At 42.0% G+C, this 17,890-nt stretch overlaps 1 protein-coding gene across 2 annotated transcripts; it reads left to right on the top strand.

Annotated features, from left to right (window-relative positions):
* The first annotated feature begins 285 nt into the window (after positions 1-285).
* ANKLE2 (ankyrin repeat and LEM domain containing 2) lies at positions 286-17,703 on the top strand. Of its 2 annotated transcripts, none has more exons than XM_069031364.1 (13): positions 286-620; positions 4,099-4,530; positions 5,504-5,695; positions 6,519-6,712; positions 7,551-7,739; positions 8,057-8,179; positions 8,528-8,594; positions 9,239-9,420; positions 10,822-10,928; positions 11,777-11,970; positions 12,576-13,257; positions 13,395-13,526; positions 14,267-17,703. In XM_069031364.1, the coding sequence occupies exons 1-13, from the start codon at positions 350-352 to the stop codon at positions 14,484-14,486; spliced, it is 2,985 nt and encodes a 994-aa protein (XP_068887465.1). In that variant the 5' UTR covers positions 286-349; the 3' UTR covers positions 14,487-17,703. The 2 variants fall into 2 exon arrangements, with proteins under 2 accessions (XP_068887465.1, XP_068887464.1); XM_069031363.1 differs by having other exon boundaries at positions 302-620; positions 5,504-5,644.
* Positions 17,704-17,890: the final 187 nt, after the last annotated feature.

The raw sequence follows: 17,890 nt of genomic DNA on the forward strand, positions 1-17,890 counted from the left end.
CTTGGGCTGCGCCCTCGCCGCCCGCCCGGCCCCAGCCGATGCGCGGAGCTCCGCCGCGTGTTCCGCCGCGTGTTCCGCCGCAGCAGCGCCGCCGCGCTCCCCTCGGCCTCCCCACGCCCTTCCCCGCTGCCGGGAGCGGCGGCCGAGCGGAGCCGCAGTCACGGCGAGGCCCAGGGAGGCGGCGGAGCTCCGTCAGCGCCGGGCGGAGCCGCTGCTGCGTCTGCCGGGGGGCGGGCGCGGGGCGGGCGCGGGGCGGGCGCGGGGCAGAGGAGGCGGAAGCCGCGAGGCCGCGGAGGTACCGTCCCTGAGGGCGTGCGGGCGCAGCCGGCGCGCGGCGGGCGGGCCGGGCATGGAGCGGTGGGTCGGGGCCGCCGGGGGCTGGGAGTCGCTGTGGGGAGCCGGCTGGGGCCGATGGCCGTGCTGGGAGCTCCTGGCCGCCTGCGCCGTCATCGGCGCCGTGGGTTGGCTGCTGCGGCTACGGGACAGGAGGCCGGGCGGCCGCCGGGCGGCGGCGGCGGCGGCCGCCATCTCCTCCCCGACCCCCATCGCCTGCCCGGCTCCCCGCTCCGTCCCGGCGCCGCTCGCCGCGGGGAGCCGGCGCTGCAGCGGGAGCCGCCCAGGTGAGAGACCTCGCCGGGGGAGGCTGGGGGGGGGGTGGCGCTGCCCCTCGCCCCGCGGGAGGGCCGGGAGAGGGCACCGGGCACCGCCCGGGGAGGCCGCGCGGCCCTTCTCGCCTCTGCGCGGCCCCAGCGCCTGCGGGCCCCGCCGGGCCCGGCCCCGCCGCCCCGCTCCCCTTCCCGCTTTGTCACGGCCGGGCCCCGCCGTCCGCGGCTCGGCGGCAGAGTTAGCTCCGCCCGCCCCGCCCCGGCCCCGCTCCTGCGGCCCTGTCCCTGCTTCCCGCATCCCTGCCCGCCCGCTCCGGGTCTAGACATGGGTGTGCGTTTCTCCTTCCTGAGAAGTTGCCACCTTTTCCCTTCTCTTTCTTCTTTTCCCGTGGCTTATTTCAAGTTTGCTTTGCAAACCTTCCTTTTCAGCCACGTAGTTCGTAAGTGGTGGCTCATTTAGCCACAGGCGGTACAGACAAATCACCCGATCGCGAAGCCACGGTTGCTGTAGCATATGCAAATCCTATCAGCCAAGTACAGCCAAAGACAGGATGTGACTCTCCATTCCTGCCTCCAAAAAAGAAAAAACGCCCAACAACAACAAATCCAGGCCCGTTTTCTTACATTACTCATTTATTGAAGGATTTAATGAGAATATAGTGGAGTTAATACCGCCATCCTTAGAAGTCAGTCATTCATTCTGTCATGGGTCTAGTCTTAATATTTTTTCAGAGCAGATTCTCCTGTTTCTTACTGATCCAGCAAGACAAGGGAAAATAGAATTCTTGCCCATTCTTCCAGGTTTTGATTGATTTGTAAGAACCCTCAAACCTGTGGTTGTTGTTAAAGCAGTTACTCATGTTTGCAGAGGTAACTTGCAAGGCCTTACTTGCTGAACTGGAAGAGGTGGCAACATCATTGCTGGCTGTGCTCTGGATCATTTGTAGTTATATAATACATTTTACGGCTCAAATAATCTCCTTTTGCACCTGCACATAACAAACCTTTGAAGTATTGTCTCAAACCAGGCAGTTGCTGTTTCTCAGGTTTGCAAGTCACACCTTTTGTTTCGGACCGGTTAAAATAGGTGATGAAGTTAAAAACCAGTAATGCTTATCTAAGCTAGCTGAAGTCTTATTGTCAGAACACAAATATTTAGTGAGAGTTCTGTTTTTTCATTCCAACAGTGTTTTCCCTATTTCCACACCAAACTCACTGTAGAAAACTCTTCATCCTAACAGCAGATCTTAAACCTGATTCTTCACTGTTGTTCTGCTTTGCCATCTCATTTTGATTTAGTCGTGCCAGAGTTGTAATAGGCACACAAAATAAATAATTTTTTTTTTTAAATAGACACAATTTTGACCACTAAGTTTTAGGTACCGTGTTCTGTCAAAACATAGGAAACCAGAGAAATCACTCCTTCGTGGCATTTTTTTCTTAACCACAAGGGAGGGAGGATTTTTGTGTGTTCCTGTCTACTCTCCATACATGAATTATATATATGTACAAGTCTGCTCTTCTGCCGAATCATTGTGCTAGTTCTGAGCCCTAAAAATAGGAGCATTTCTCAGTTAATTCTTTAAGGCATTATGTTGACTCTTCAGAGTGTTTTCATTGAGCTGTTTTTGCAATTAACTTTCTCACTCCTGAGTTTTCATCTTTCTTGTGATTTTACAATTACTCAGTCTCAAAAGGAAAATCCTTAGAATAGCAAGTTTGGATATTTTAATTGACCTTAGGGGTGCATCCCTTGATTAAAACACATTTAACACAATATCAAATTTATTTTAAAAAACAGGTGATTAAGGATCAAGTGAGAGGATCTTTCACATCTGTCTTTGCAATCTTGTGGGCAAGTCAGGTAATCGAAGCAGTGAGGTTGCTTGGAGGCTCAGGAATCTCAAGGGAACTACAATACTTTGGGGAAGTGGCTCAGCAGCATCAGCTGTGGCTCTGCTGCTCTTTGGTGGGTTTTTTGACTTGGAAATACTCTCATTTCCCATTGTTTCACCGAGGTTCCATTTAATACTTGTGAAATGTTGAGGGGCTGAGTTTTGCTCTCTAAGCACAGACATTCAGAATAAGACATTCATAAGAAGGGACAGCTCTCAAAGGAAATGTCCCTCCAAGGAAACAACCCTCAAACTCACATGACTGTTGACTTGTAATAATTGAAAGACTGTTTAAGTTTGGCATTAAGTACATTTTCATAGGAATTCCTAATACTAGGAATGAGTTTGTTCTGAATCAGATTGCAGTGAAACTTTTACTTGGCTGTATATTGACTGTGGCTGGAAATGACAAAAAAAACTTAACTGCGTGCATTTGGGTTTTTTGACTATATGAAAAGTAGTCTTAAATTTCATTATGTGAGGATGAAACCCAAAATTGAAAATAAAGTACTAGAACTGCCATACACCCCTGTCCAAAGCAGTACAACCCATGAAATGGCTCAGCAGTGGAGGAAGGGGCAGTGTAAGGTATGAGTGAAGGCAGGCTGAGGGAACAGCCCAGCTGAATCATTTCTGTCTGGAGCTTCCCTTCCTGAGCAGTGTGTGGCAGGGGAGTCACAGCCTCTGTGGAGGTACATGGTTGCAGTACCTGATGAAGTAATGTGAAAGCTTTTTACATTCTTGAGCTGCCCAAATCCTGTATTTTTCAGTTGAATTTTTCACAGCAAGGAATTTGTGTTGGCATCAGTTTGGTTTTAGTATCTTCTCACTGACCAGTGTGGAAGCTGTCAGTGGGGATTACATGGAGGGACGTGAGCTGGGGGAATTGTATCCTAGCAGAGAGAAGGATATTCCTTTGGAAATGGAGAAATTCTCCCAGCTCCAGTTTCTTGTTGGAGAGGGAGATCTGAAGATCAGTTGTTTTTGTTTTCTGGCTGTTTGCTTTTGAAACAGGCCTGGGAAACAACATGTTGTGTACATATTTCCAGCCTTGCATCACGGCCAGAGAAAGCCTGTCCTGGTTGCTGCATTGTGCCTTAGACTGTCAGCCAGAAAGTCCTAAGGAAATACTAGAAATAGTTCTGTGCCTTTAGCTGGAGGTGCAGCCCCTTTCCTTGGGGCTGACTAGTGCTCATGTCCTTGTATTGCAATGCACACACAGACTGTGCCTTTCTTGTCAGGAATCAAATATTTCTCAGCCTGTCATAAACTTTAATGACTAAATGCTCTGGATTGAATTTTCACTGCAGAATAAATTGAAAAAGGACAAACAAGAATAAAATGTAAGCTGTAAATATTCTTTTAAGTAGTTGAGAGAGGAGGAAATAAACTTGGTGTAGGTCTGGTAGCTTAAAAACATGCCTAACGCATTGAATTGAAAAATATTTTGTCTTCTCTGCACTGCAAGAATCTCTTCAGAATCCCAAGAAATTGCTAAGAGGCACTTTTTTCCTTGGCTTTAATATACCATTTAAATAGCAGGAGAAAAGTTGTGTTTGTTACAGTTGCTCTCCTCTTCTTTTTTGCCTTTCCTGTAGGTGAAATAACAATGGATACAATATTATCCCGATTGAAGAAGCTGAGCCATGATGAGCTTCGAGAAGAGATTGTGAGAGCAGGACTGAAATGTGGGCCCATTACCGCAACTACGAGGTTTATTTTTGAAAAAAAATTGGCTCAGGCACTGTTGGAGCAGCAAGGAGCCCTGGAGGAAGAAGGGTCTGCTGTGCCAGAGGAGACTGCTGGAAATGTCCCAGTGAATCACAACAGCCATGGAAGTGCTTCTGAGGAGGCAGACTTTGGGTACTGTGTGGGTCTGAACCCTCCAGAGGAAGATGCTGTGACACACGTGAACTGTTCAGCTCCAGCCTGTGGTGCTGATTCACAAATCGCTGCTCAGACACCGTCCAGAGATCCTCCACTGTTCTATGGTGTTTGCCCAGTTTATGATGACATACTGGCAAGGAATGGTAAATACTCACTGCCCTTATTTCCAATGATAGGTGTTTATTTTACAGTTGTGTCTGAGCAGACCTTGTTTATGTAGCAGGTGTTATGAACACCACTGCATTAGTATGTAAGCATTGCTTGAAGTATTTCTTTGTTCCTGTAAATAGTATTTATTTGATTTTCTGAGGCAAAGAAACACAGTTATAAGACATCTCAGGTGTTCTGCCATTATAGTTCCTGCACATGAAGATCCTCTACCTGATGTAGCTCAGATGAAGAAAATTATTTCCTGTTGCTACTCTTGGACCCCTTCTGTGCCTTTAATCCCTCTCAAGAATAAAAAGTAATCCTTTAAATAAACAATCAAAAGAATATTTGTACTGTCATCAGTTGAAGCTTTAATGATCTGTTCTAAAAGTTTTCACCTTTTCTGTTTCTGGCAGTAAAGTAGTGCACAGAGGATCATTTACCATGAGACAGTAGTAAGAATTCTTACTAAGAAAAAGTACATTAATATATCCTTATCTGAGCAATATCATTAAAAGGAGAAGGAGAAGGATATGTTTAAGATCTTTACAGAGAACCTTAGATAATAAAGTTGTGATAGTGGATCACTACAAATTTGGTCTTTCTGAACAAGAGAACATCAAAAGTAATGCAGGGTGAACAAGCTCTGAGTTTGCTTTCCCATGTGGAAGTGAAATGCTTGTTGAAGCTGGCCTGTCCATTAAAGGGGGTGCTCAGGTATTGATCGATAGAGATGGCTGAGCCCTGTACCTGTCTCACCTGACATTACCTGCAGGGTGTGGGAGGCTCCTACTCAGTTTCCAGGAGACAGGATTTAAAAGGACTTTTGATCCTTATGCCATGTGTGGAAGAGAAACAGTCTGAGACCAAAGCTGGAATGATAGTCTAAGAATTCTGTAATCTTCTTCTAGGAGTTGAAATCTGAGATTGTTGAAATAACGTAGTTTTGTTTGTTCTTTGTTGCAGAGAGAATACATGTTTATGAAGATAGGAAGGAAGCTCTCCAGGCTGTTAAGATGATTAAGGGTTCCCGTTTTAAAGCTTTTACAAAAAGAGAGGATGCTGAGAAATTTGCTAAAGGAATCTGTGATTATTTCCCATCTCCAGGCAAGTCCTCTTTATGTTTGTCTCCAGTGAAAATGGGATCATTTAACAGAGGTAAGTGGGGAACTTCATCTGTTTACAGTAGATGCAATAGACAGTGTTGGTTTTTTTGGGTTTTTTTTTTGGTGAGAGAACAAGCAACAGCTGCCTTATCAATATACTAATAACAGAAAAAATTCTAAGGGTGGAGCATTGAGTGAATTGAAGTTTAAAAGAACTTTAGGTGTAAAAATGTTTAAAATGTGGAAAATGTTTTAAATGTAAAATAGCATTGTTACTTTTTTAAGGCTGTAATGTAGGTAATGGTCTGCATGGATACCTTGCTTAGTAGTCCATGGTCATATTTGTTAGGATTTGATTTTACTCATGGACTTCAGGATATTCAGCTTTAGTAAGAAGCTGATAAAATTGCATAGTATATTAAAACTGTACTCAGTTGTTAAGTAAATTTGTAAGTTCAGAAATAAAATGGTAAGCACTGATCATATTTCACAGTGTCCCAGCTGCTAGATTAAAGGGATTCAGGAGTCACAGAACTGCAGAAGCAATTTTAATAATCAGAAAATTGTTGTTTCTTGCTGAATTTTGCTTTTCAGTTTGGATGGGAGCAGACTGGTAATTACAAAGTCTACCAGTCCCTATTAAAGTCTGAAACGGTTTTACAAGATGATTAATCATTTTCCTCTCCCTCCCTATTACTAATTACTGGTGTATTTAAATGTCTTGTTATTGAGTTCAGTTTCCTTACTCCTCTATATTAAAGATGCAAAATTAATACATGGTTTAGATGAAAAGCATAATTTCCATGGCCAGCATGTGAAAATGGTGATCACTGGAAAGAAATGTATCTAGAAAGGAGTGGTTTGTGTTTTGATAGATGGCTTGTGCTCCCCTGAGAGTGAGACTGTGAATAAGGAGAGAGCCAACAGCTACAAAAGTCCACGGACTCAGGATCTCACAGCTAAGCTTCGGAAAGCTGTCGAGAAAGGAGACACAGCAACATTTTCAGAACTTATTTGGAGTAACCCTCGTTACCTGATCGGGTCAGGAGACAACCCTACCATCGTACAGGTAAAAAAACAGCAAGGAAACAGGAAATCCAGGTTCTGGTTTAGTGGTGGAGCTTTTGGGGCCTGAAAGCAGAAGTGGAAGGAATGATGTTTCCTGCTCCTCCTTCAAGACACCTTGTTCCACCCAGCTCAGGGTTTCTCAGTGTTTATTGACAGCAGCTGGGGCACTTCTCTGTAAGTCACCCTGAGAGCTCCTTAGCTCCAGCGCAGCCAAAGGAACTGAGTGTGCAGTTCTTCAGGGAAGAATAGTTTTATTCAGGAGTGCAAGAACAGTCTTGTCTTCTTATTCTTTGGTCTCCTCCAAATAATTGGAATCTTTTTAAAAACAGACTAATTGTAAAGACCAGGGTAGGGCCTAAGCTGTAATTAGGTGTTCCTACAGCATTGCTTACCTAAGCACCCCTATTAAATTCTAAAACCATGTATAAGGTGCCATTTAGCAAACACTGACAATGTTACTTCAACTTGTATCAGACCAGCTTTGTGGAGCTGTTGAAATTTTTTGTCATACAGCAAAGCAGCTGAATGTTTTATATCTGTCTACACCCATTTTCCTGCTCTTCTTATAAACTGGACTTCCTACCTCCCTTTGTTGCCTGATATTTTATTATACCTTTTTTGCCATATTCTTTCCCAGAATAAAGACTATAGCTGAGTATAAGAATAATTTCATTAATTATAAGAATAATGTGGGTGTAAAGATAAGTCTTTACAAAAATATTAGTATAACACTCAGTGTGGGAAAACCCTTGTATTTTCACAGTTAAATCAGTTACATCTATAGGTGTAAGAGAGCTGTTTAGATTGGGGTTCATTCTAATGTTGGTCTTTTTTTCCAGGAAGGGTGTAGGTACAATGTCATGCATGTTGCTGCCAAGGAGAATCAGCCTGCTATCTGCCAGTTATTGCTGGACACTCTGGAAAATCCGGAATTTATGCGGCTGATGTACCCAGATGATAACGATGTCATGTTAAAGAAACGCATCCAATATATTGTTGACCTTTACCTGAACACTCCAGATAAAATGGTAAGATTGGGGAGGGGGGGGCTACCCGTTTATTATTGTTGTTATTAATTTTTTATTATTATTTTATTATTATGGAACAACTGGAAGGGGTTAATGATGTGTAAGGGAGACTGACAGAGAACAGAAGGGGAGCTGTCCATTAGTTCTGTGGGTTTTGGTAACCATTATTCTGCACTATGGTGGGAGAATATTTGTTAAGAGCTGGGATAATTAGTCATGACATGTATTTACTTTCCTCAGTCTCAAAATTAAATGTGTGGTACTGACTTTATCATCTTTCTAAGTGCATGTGAATTTTTCCCTTTTTCCCACTGCAGTGGTTTGATACTCCATTGCATTTTGCCTGCAAGTTTGGGAATTTGGATGTTGTTAATGTGCTTACCTCACACCCAGCCATTGTAAAAAATCCAAGAAACAAATATGATCAAACTCCAGCAGAAGTAAGTCTCTCCATGTCCACAGCAAACCCAAAAATGTTATCCTGATCAGTATTTTTCATATTCAAACATTACTGACTAATATAGATAGAAGGCTTGTAGTAAGGTGCTAGTGTCATGATTAAAGAGTAAATTCTGTATAGTATTAAAAATATTTTATGCTGATTGTGTCTGTGGAAAAGTTTTAGACTGTATGGAGTTGAATGTATTTTAGTTGCACTACTGTGAATTGAAAGTACTGGGTGAGATGAGTAGGGGCCAGTAATGTGATTGTTCAGGAAGAACACACATTGGAGTTGATTTGAAACTGAGGTTCTTATGCTGTACTAACAACTAAAATTGTATTTACAGGTAGTTTGTGAAAGAAGCAAGAATAAATCTGCAGAACTGAAAGAAAAGCTAAGAGAGTACTTGAAAGGTCTGTATGCAGAATTTTGTACTATGTCAGGTGTGTATTTTGGCTCTTCACTGTCTTCTGTTTGCTTTCTGTAGCATTTCAGTTCATAAGTGATGCTGCTGTACAGTGCTGTAAAAACCAAAGGGAAACTCTAAAACTGATCCGGGACAGAAAACTTTTTGTCTTTTAAATTACAGTCAGAACTGTTAATGTATGCATCACAAGGTCGCCCTCATGGCTGTGTAATGTAGGCAAGGCCCTGATTCAGCAAGCCTGGAGCAGAGTGTTTAATCTAAAAGAAACAAAAACCCTTTGCAGGGCAAGAGGTCTATCTGACATGCTGGGGAGTCCTGTAATTTTGTAATTTCCTTGACATAGAACTTTCTCTGTTTTGTCATGTGTGTGTTGAAGCATTTGCAAAAGGAGGCTGTGAAATTTGTTAAAGACCTTCAGGGAAGGGGCTCTATGAATCATTGCAGGTGGTTTTGTGTTTGAAAGAGAAGGGAACCTGCACTAAAATGTGATCTGTAGTTTGAATTACAAGGAGTTTTACTCATCAAGTAAAGTCAGATGGTTCAGTGTACAGGTGCACTGATGGTCCAGGAAGAAGCAGCAGGCTGATGTAACATAAACTTAATGAGAAAGCTTTGTATGGTTTCTTTTAGGGCGCTATTATGTACCTCTCCTGAGAGCAGAAGACAATTCCTCAGCTCCGGTCATTGGCGCGCCGTGGTCGCCCGATCAGACGGACGATGGCCCCCAGAGAACTTGGTCTAAATACCCTGGCAGCCCCAAAGACCCAGTGTTGTCTGTAAGAGCTTTTGCAGGCCCCATGAGCCCCTCAAAGGTAAGGAGAGAACTTCATGTGGCTCCAATGCCTATGCTTCTCCTTTTTATGGATAAAGAAGATCCCCACAGGGTTCCTTGAGTGGTGTAGCTTGCTCCTGGTACAGATTGTGGCTTTCTCTTTGCTGAGGAGATGAATCTTTCTCCATGGAGAAGCACAGAAACTTGTAAATATTTTTTTTATTGCTGAAAACAGAAATGTGGTGTAAATAAGAAGAGTAGAAGTTCAGTCAAATATTGTTTTCTTTTTCCTCTTGGAATCTATTCAAAGAGCACCTCTGGCAAACCTTTATTTCTTACAGATAATTACTGTAACTTTCTAACCTGAAGCAAAGCCTTTCAAGGCAGCTATGAATCAGTTTAAAAAATCTTAACTATAAATTTATCTCATTTCTAGATGTTGCCACTGGATGTTAGAAGCAGTTTAACCTCTGCTTGTTGAATTAACATTAATATATTTTTCTAGATGGAAAACTTGACAACCAAATAGTAGGTGTTGGGATGGTTTTGGAAATGTATTGATTGTATAGTGGAAAAGCAAAATCTTCAGTTTTCAGTAGGAATGCTTAGATACTTGTTAAATATATTCCAGACTTACTGGTGTTTGTTTGACTCATTTGTTTAGTATGAACATGCTGCAAGTACGACAGCTTTAGAAACAGTGAATAAATACAGTGGAGGACTTTGTGTCATCTGATGGTTACATTCTTAAAGACTCAGTTTTACCAAAATGCTTAGTGCTTTTTCTTCTAAGTGTTCTTGATCAGTTTTCTGTTCAACTGACAGAAATTTAAATATAATTTATACTCTGAAAAACACTATCTACAGTGTAAACAGTTCATAATTTTGATTGCTGACAGGTATTTTAATGTCTGAATGTAGTTCTTAGTCATTGTGATCTTTGTCATATAAAGTCAAGAAGTGTGGGATTTTGCAAAGAATTTCCCTTGAGGCATTCCAAATTCAAAATAGACAGCAAGAATTTATTCTAATAACTGTAGCAAGTCTGTGCATATAAAAGTATCCCCTTTGCATCCTAGAAAACAATGACCAGGAAGCATTTGTAATTAAATAAAATGACATGGCAAAATCACAAGATACTTCTGTTTCCTGCTGCACACAAATTAAAACCAGGCAGATGTGGTGTCTATACAGTTGATTTTCAGATGGTTGTACATTATGGTCCTTCTCTTTCATGAGCACTTCAGAGATAAAAGTAACCACCAGTAGTGAAAGGAGTAACTTTAGATCCAGTGTGAGATCCTTCATAGCTAGAGTTGAGCAACACCTGTGGACAGCAAACAGCTGAACATCTTCTAGACCTGTAGGTAGACATGTAGCCAGCACAGAGTTAGTTCATATTGTGGGGAGTGGTTTTTTAATTTATTTCTGTTTTTTAAAGGCTGAAGAATTTCGCAGGCTGTGGAAGACCCCACCTCGAGAGAGAGCTGGCTTCTTTCACAATGTCAGGAAATCTGATCTGGAGAGAGGTGTTGAAAGAGTTGGAAGGTATCTAAAAGATGTCAATATAAAAAATTAATAATAGGGCATGTAAAAGCAAAAGACTGTGCTAAGAGTACAGTTATTACTGCACAATATCTTGGGGCAAAAGCTACTGCAGAAATATTTAATGAAGTATTTTGCAGTTGGATTTTTACTGTATTTTTGTGTAAACAAGATAGCTAAAATGTGAGACCTGGCTTTCTTAGCTTTGGCAATAAAGATATTTTTAGCTATTATTGATGGTATGTATGGAATGCTTTTCACAGACATTTGCTTGCCTCATTTGGCAGATCTAAAATAATGCATAGCCTGTTTGTTCTGTGAAAGTGAGGGACTGTTAAAAGGGAGCAGAATGAAATAACCCTAATACAAATGTACTGCTTCATAAAAGCTCTGTGTGTGTGGTGTGTCCTTGCAGTTAGAATACCTTCTGTCAGCAACATATGGAAAAAAATACTTCGTTAAAAGCTGACTGCATTTCATTCTTTAAAATAATCCCTCACTTCCTCCTACCTCTCCCATTCCCAAATAGAAAAAGCTGTTGAATGCAGTATCAGTGGCGATTCTTGTCTATCTAATGTCTAGATACAATCAGCTTAAAGATAGCAATGTTTATGCTGCTAACTGTTAAAATAGTAGATTAACTGTGAAAAATGCTCTAGAACAAATGAGGTGATACTTTGATTGCTGAGGATGTGTCTGTGCTTTTGCAGACTGTTTATTGTTGTGGGATTGTGTTGCCTGGTTGCACGTTTGTGCTCCTGTTTGTAGCTGTTAAAATGTGATCAGAAAAGTTATTGTCAAACTAATATTTATGTCTTCACAAATGATTCGTTTTATTTTATTTATTGCAGGGAGTTAGCTCATGAACTGGGGTTCCCGTGGGTTGAATACTGGGAATTTCTGGGCTGTTTTGTTGATCTGTCTTCCCAGGAGGGGCTGCGAAAACTAGAAGAGTACCTGAGTCATCGTGAAATGAGCGAAAAGGCTCAGCCAGAAACAGGGGAAAATGAAACCTGCAATAGATACAAAAGTCCACATCCCTCTGGTAAGAGAAGGGCAAATGCTGCAAACAATGGGTTTTACCTGGGGAGAAGAGGGAGAGGAAAAGCTTGGTGCCCAGGGGAAGCAGTGTTCATCTGCTGTGGTTGCTGTTACTCATCCCTTGTCCAAACGGTCTGATTACAGTACCAAAAAAGGAGCCACTGTGAATGTAGAAGTACAGTCTTTATCTTTCATGGGAAGTACTTTATTTGAGTGTAGCCCCCAAATGAAATCCCTATAAGAAAACCTCTATCTGCAGTATGTTTTCACTCAGAGCATTTGGGAATTCATCTTAAAGTATAGAATTTTGTAATCCACAGATATGGAATAAATAACTTTAAAAATAAAAGAATAATTCTTTACAACTGTGAGAGTGAAAGACACAAGAAGCAAAACCAAGGAAAGCCTTTATACCTTAGACCACTGCCGGCCATGTGTGCATTTTGGATTTGTAGCTTTAGTCAGGTTAGTTCATGCTGTTACATAAATTCAGAGGGGTCTTCAGGAAATAGAATTAGGCATAAAGATTGTGTATTTCTTCCTGGTTTATGTATCTGACATTCTGTTTAAAGTCTTTTTATATGTTGCTCTTGTTAAAATTATTTACAGGTAAAAGTAAAAAGTCCTGCAATTCCATTTCTGTTGGAGCATTTTTAGATGAGGATGATGATGACATGAGCTTAGAAGAAATTAAAAACAGACAAAATGCAGCACGAAATATCAGCCCCTCTCTTGTGTCCAGGGAGCCCAGCATTGATGCCATTGGAGATGCTGAGTGTGATATCCTGTCCATGGAGTGTGCAGGAAACATCATAGAGACCTCAGCTCACCCCCGGCACTATGAGAAGGGAGCTGCTTCCAGCAAAAATGGGTTTTGCAGTCCTGTGTCCAGTGAAAGGATCATCAGTGACAGAAAGCAGCTGCATGAGGGGTCAGAATGCCTCATGTCACCTGTTTCCAATTTGATGTCAGAATTTGAAAGCCTGTCGTTCCAAGAACAAGAGGTTGCAGGAGTATCTCATAAAATCACTGAAAAAACTGAGAATGAGGGAATTCTGGACAAGACCTGCTATGCAGTGTCACTGGCAAGTTCTTCTGAGCCGAGTGTTACAGGAAAACCTGGAGAGACCAAGTTAAGGACAGACCACAGAATATCATTAGATAAGGAGAGAGTGTCCAGGGAATCTGGAATTCAGACTAAGGAGGCACAGCAACGTCAAGAACTTTCTTCGCAGAAGTTTCTTTTGAAGACTTCACCCACAAATGACAATTTAAAGTTATTCCTGCTTGGGTAAGAATTGTCTTTCTAAACTCTTACTTGCACAGGGCATCTCCTTGCTTATATAAAAACTAAAGTGTTTTGGAATTGTTTTATTGCCTGAACAAATAACATGGTTCTCTTTTCATCTAGTTCTGTTTCCATTCTAGGGAGCAGCCCTCGAAGCTGGATGGTGATGTCTTAGCAGCTATAGAAGGAGCAGACATTGATCCCCAGAAATACCCAATGATTTACAAATGGAAACACGCGGTGCAGTCCTACTCCTCATCTGACAGGCAAAGGTATTGCTGCAAACTCAGTCACAGGAGTTGAGTTACATTTTTAGCGGGTCAGCTTGAATAGCAGAATTTCAGGTCTTGTTGCCCACAAACCCATATTTTAAATATTCAACAGAATAACTGTTTTCTGAAGTTAATCACCAAAGCCTTTTGGGCTGGTGTCTGTTGATAAGGAGTTTCCTGGTGCTGCCGTCATGTTCCTTCCATTCCACTGCTGTTCCAAGTAACTTGAGCATGTCTCCACAGACAAATCAGACATGACTATTTTCCTCCTGGCCAAGGTCTCACTTCACTGATTGGGTACTTGGATCCTTCACTGGATTCAGTGGTAGTTGTGCTGTTGGTTTGTAATTTATCCCTGTTATTGATGCAGTGCAGGAATGCTATGTTGCCTTAGGTTGTGCAGAGGCGTGTTAAGGTGAATTTAATGTCTTTAATCATCTTTTTATTACTGTTTTTATTTTTAGTCTTTATTACCCCAGTCCAGAGGAACTGTTCGTGTGAAGGATAGTGTATGGCCATTTTGAAAGAAATGATGTCTTACTGATAGGGGCAAGACATCTACATAAAATATTTTGTGCTTTTCCCGTTCCTTTCTGTCTTCCAGGCCTGTCTCTTACCAGATAGGATTTTTCTCAGCTGGTGCATTGGTTCTGAGATCTAAAGTGATTCTGAGTTAAAGTGCTGCTCTCATTATTGCAGTTTCCTTTAAAAAGTGCACAATAACTTCTGGTTTCTTTCAGTTGGCCAAGTCCAGCACTGAAGGCAAGATTCCGGTCCCAAACCCTTGCTGCTGGCCTTCCAAATGCTTCAGTGTATCCTAATTCAGGAAGAAACAGTCCCATACCAGGAAGTCCGGGAAAACACGGCAGTGCCGCCTCGTTCCCTCCAGAGCCTGGCAGCCCTGGGCGCTACAGCCCCGCCTGTGTCCTGCGCTATTTCTCAGAGCCTCCTGCCCACTAAAATACAACTCATCATCCTGGGACTTGAGAGCTGTTTTCATTGTTAGAGTGGAGGAAAAACTACAATGTTACTAAAGTGACATGAGGTTTGTACTTGGCTATTTATTTTTCCTCAATTGAGGACAACTGTATGTTTAAAAAATGGAATATATGTCTTAATGCCATATACGAGGTAGATTATTACTGGTGATATGCAAGAAGTTTGTGACAGTGCAGTTGTCCAGTAGCTCTGAATTAACCCTTGTTGCCAGTACCACGGTGGGCTGAACTGTCCCCTAGCCATGGTGGTATTTGCTGTCACTACTTATCCTCATTGTAATGAACACACAGCCCTCAACTGCCTTTCTTTACCTTGGGTAGTCAAGGAAATGCATCATCAGCAAATAGAACACGGGAGAGGAAATCGATGGCAGGAAGTGAAACGTTCTCCTGCTTGCAGGGAGAATGCTCAAAAAGCCTAAAACATGCCTGGGAATGCAAGGATGACTTTGCAGTGTGGAGGAGGGATGTGAAACCCTGTGCATAAGCAGAGTGTTTACAGCCAGCTGGGCTGGGCAGTTGATACCCACACTCACCTGTCTGTCGTCTGTGTGTGTGTGCACAGATTTGCACAGAGACCCTTGAAGCTCTGCTTGTTCTGAGGCTGTTACAGACACCATGATCTACCAAGTGCATTAGAAATGGGGCACTATAGAAACTACTGGGATTCCTTTAAGTGGTAGTGTGAAGATTTAAGGAAAAAAAAATTAGCTGTTTATTTTCCCCAGAGAAGCTGTTGACACTAGCAGATTTTAATAGTTATTACACAAAAGCACATCAGCAATAATCTCAGCAGATTTACCAGCAAGATACCTTACCTTAATGGTCTAGTTTGTAATATGTTAGCATGGTAGCCAGTGGCCCAGGAGGTGGCTATTTCCCAACTGTAAAGAGCGAGGACTAAGGACTAAAAATATTTTTATGAAATCTGAGCTTTTACTGTGTCTCTAGTGTGGACGTGGTAATGAGTTTTTGTTACAGCAGTCAATAATTTTATTCTTCAGCCTTCTGTAAGAATGACTTGTTTTGACAGCGTGATGCTGAGAATAAGAAAGCTTTTCAAAACTCCAGAGAGTTTTCCTTATGAAGCCTAGTAGTTGTAATGTTGTATGAAAGGCTTCCAGAAACAGAGCTCTCTAGGTTAAAAAAAAAAAAGAAAAAGAAAGAAGACCTATCTACTGTTAGAAGATAAATCTGATCAGAAAATGAAGCTCTGCAGGGCTGTGCCACACGGTGAGTGAGAGCTTGGAGCCACTTTGCAGGGCTGGAAGGGAAGGGCACCAAGTTCAGCAAACACGGGTGGGAGGCAGGAGGGGCCAGCCCGGCCTCCCGCAGGGTCCCACCAGTCCCGGGGCCATTGCAGACCCTGGGGCTGCTCACACGGCAGTGACTGTTCCTACACCAACTGTGCACCCTCGTAGGTTCGTGACTGGTACTAACCGAAAACACTGCACTTAATGCTTTTGCAAGCTCAGTAGTGCCTTTTGTAATATATTTTTTTAATTAAATTTTTGTTCTTTTAGAAGTTAAAAAAAAAAAGTGGCATCCACTTATTATGGGCAGATAAAATACAGTTTTTCTCTGGGCTTTCTGAACAGGATGTCTTTTAATGTCTCTAAGTTGGATTATTTGGTGCGATAGCTCTCCACTGGGGAGAGACTCCTCTTTTAGAAACTATTCTTAAAAAAAACCAAAAAAAGGCTTATTCTGCTCTTTTGTTAAAATCAAGCCTAGTCCCATGGAGCTGGACATTAGGAAGAGCAATTTTACATAAATGCCTCTCATTCAGTCATATTCTAGACAAGTACCAGGGGCTTGGGGAGTGTCGTACTTAAGGAAACATCTTTTTAAATAAAAAAAAAAAACCAACAAAAAAACCAGAACCACAAACATAACCTGCTGTTACCAAGTATTTTAACTGACTTTTTCATAAGGATTGTTTGTTGTTTTTTTTTATTTTTATTTTTATGCAGCAGGCTCTGTGGTTTCAAAATATTTTAAGGTCCCCACATACCCCCAGTTTTACTTCAAAAGGTTTGAGACTGGCTTCTTTTCTTGCTGGTTGATTTTGCGTTTTTTAAATAATTTAATGTAAATTACATCTTTATCATTCTGGAGAAATTGATCAGTTGATGTAATTGTCTAATACCATTTTAGAGCCAAACTGCTGGGGTAAATTGTGGGTGCAGCTGCTGTTCTCCACCCTGGTCCTTCAGAGCTGTGGTACAGTAGCATTGCCGTTTTGCTAAGAGTTTGTTACTGAGCCAGGGAGACTAACACTAATTCTTTGTCCTTTTTATCTTTATTATGCTTTCTTTTTTTAATATTTAAATGTATGTTACTGGTATGTATATGTAGCCAGGCACCCCCACACACACCCCTCCACCCACCCCCACCATACCCTTGCCTTTCACTTTGTAATCTTGTTTTGGTTCAGTCAGGAGAGTATTTTTTTTAACTGTTACACAATGTGCATTAGTCCAGTTGTACTGCACTTAAGAGGTCATTTTTCTAACAATGTATTACTTCAGCTATGATAAAAATAGCAATTTATGTAGCGATTTGATCATTTGTGATTTTGTGAAGAAAGCCCTTCAACACAGCCTGTGGAGACACTTTAAATCAGAGTGATAGTGCTTGAATTGTGTTTTCTTGGCCAAAAGTTCACTTTTAAAGGTGCAAAACAATAGTTGTGTTTTTGTTGGTTGTTTTTTAATTAGCAAAGTGTCATGTTAAAAATACAGACGTATCCCACTTTCTATTAAAAACCCGATGAATAGCTGAAAGTGTCACCCTGTGTTCAGCATGGGACGTGGGGAGAAGGAGCGACGCACTGCTTAGTCCAGGCCTTGCTCACACAATACCTGCAGCTGTTGTGTGTGTGCACAGCAACAATGGATTACACCACCACAGACTTAAAAGAAGAGTTTTACAGTGTTGAAGAAACAGGAACTCAGACTATGGTAAAAAGACTTAATTTTCAATTTTATGCTTTCCACCCCCACCTTAAGTGTCACCAAAACTAATTGCTAATTTCTGTACCTGGGCAAAGAGGTGTTGTGTCATCTGGTTGCCCACCAAGAGCTTGTTCAGCGACACAGAGGGTGTAGAAGGGGATGTGTGTGAGAGGGTACATGTGCACACACACACAAATAAAAAAGCACAGAATTTTCATCTTACAGGTGCTGGTGCTCATGTTCCTTGTGGTGGTGACACAGCCCTGCAGCAAATGGCTGTGCTTAGGCTACAGCAGTTCCCCCCTTGGGCAGCTCTGTGGCTGATGACAATTAACTGCTCTGGCTCCCATCTCAAGTTTTCATTTCAGATGGTTGGTGAAAGAGCTGTTGCCCTTGAGCAGTGTGGGAC

This window comes from Aphelocoma coerulescens, chromosome 15 (genome assembly GCF_041296385.1).
Source record: "Aphelocoma coerulescens isolate FSJ_1873_10779 chromosome 15, UR_Acoe_1.0, whole genome shotgun sequence".
NCBI lineage: Eukaryota > Metazoa > Chordata > Aves > Passeriformes > Corvidae > Aphelocoma > Aphelocoma coerulescens.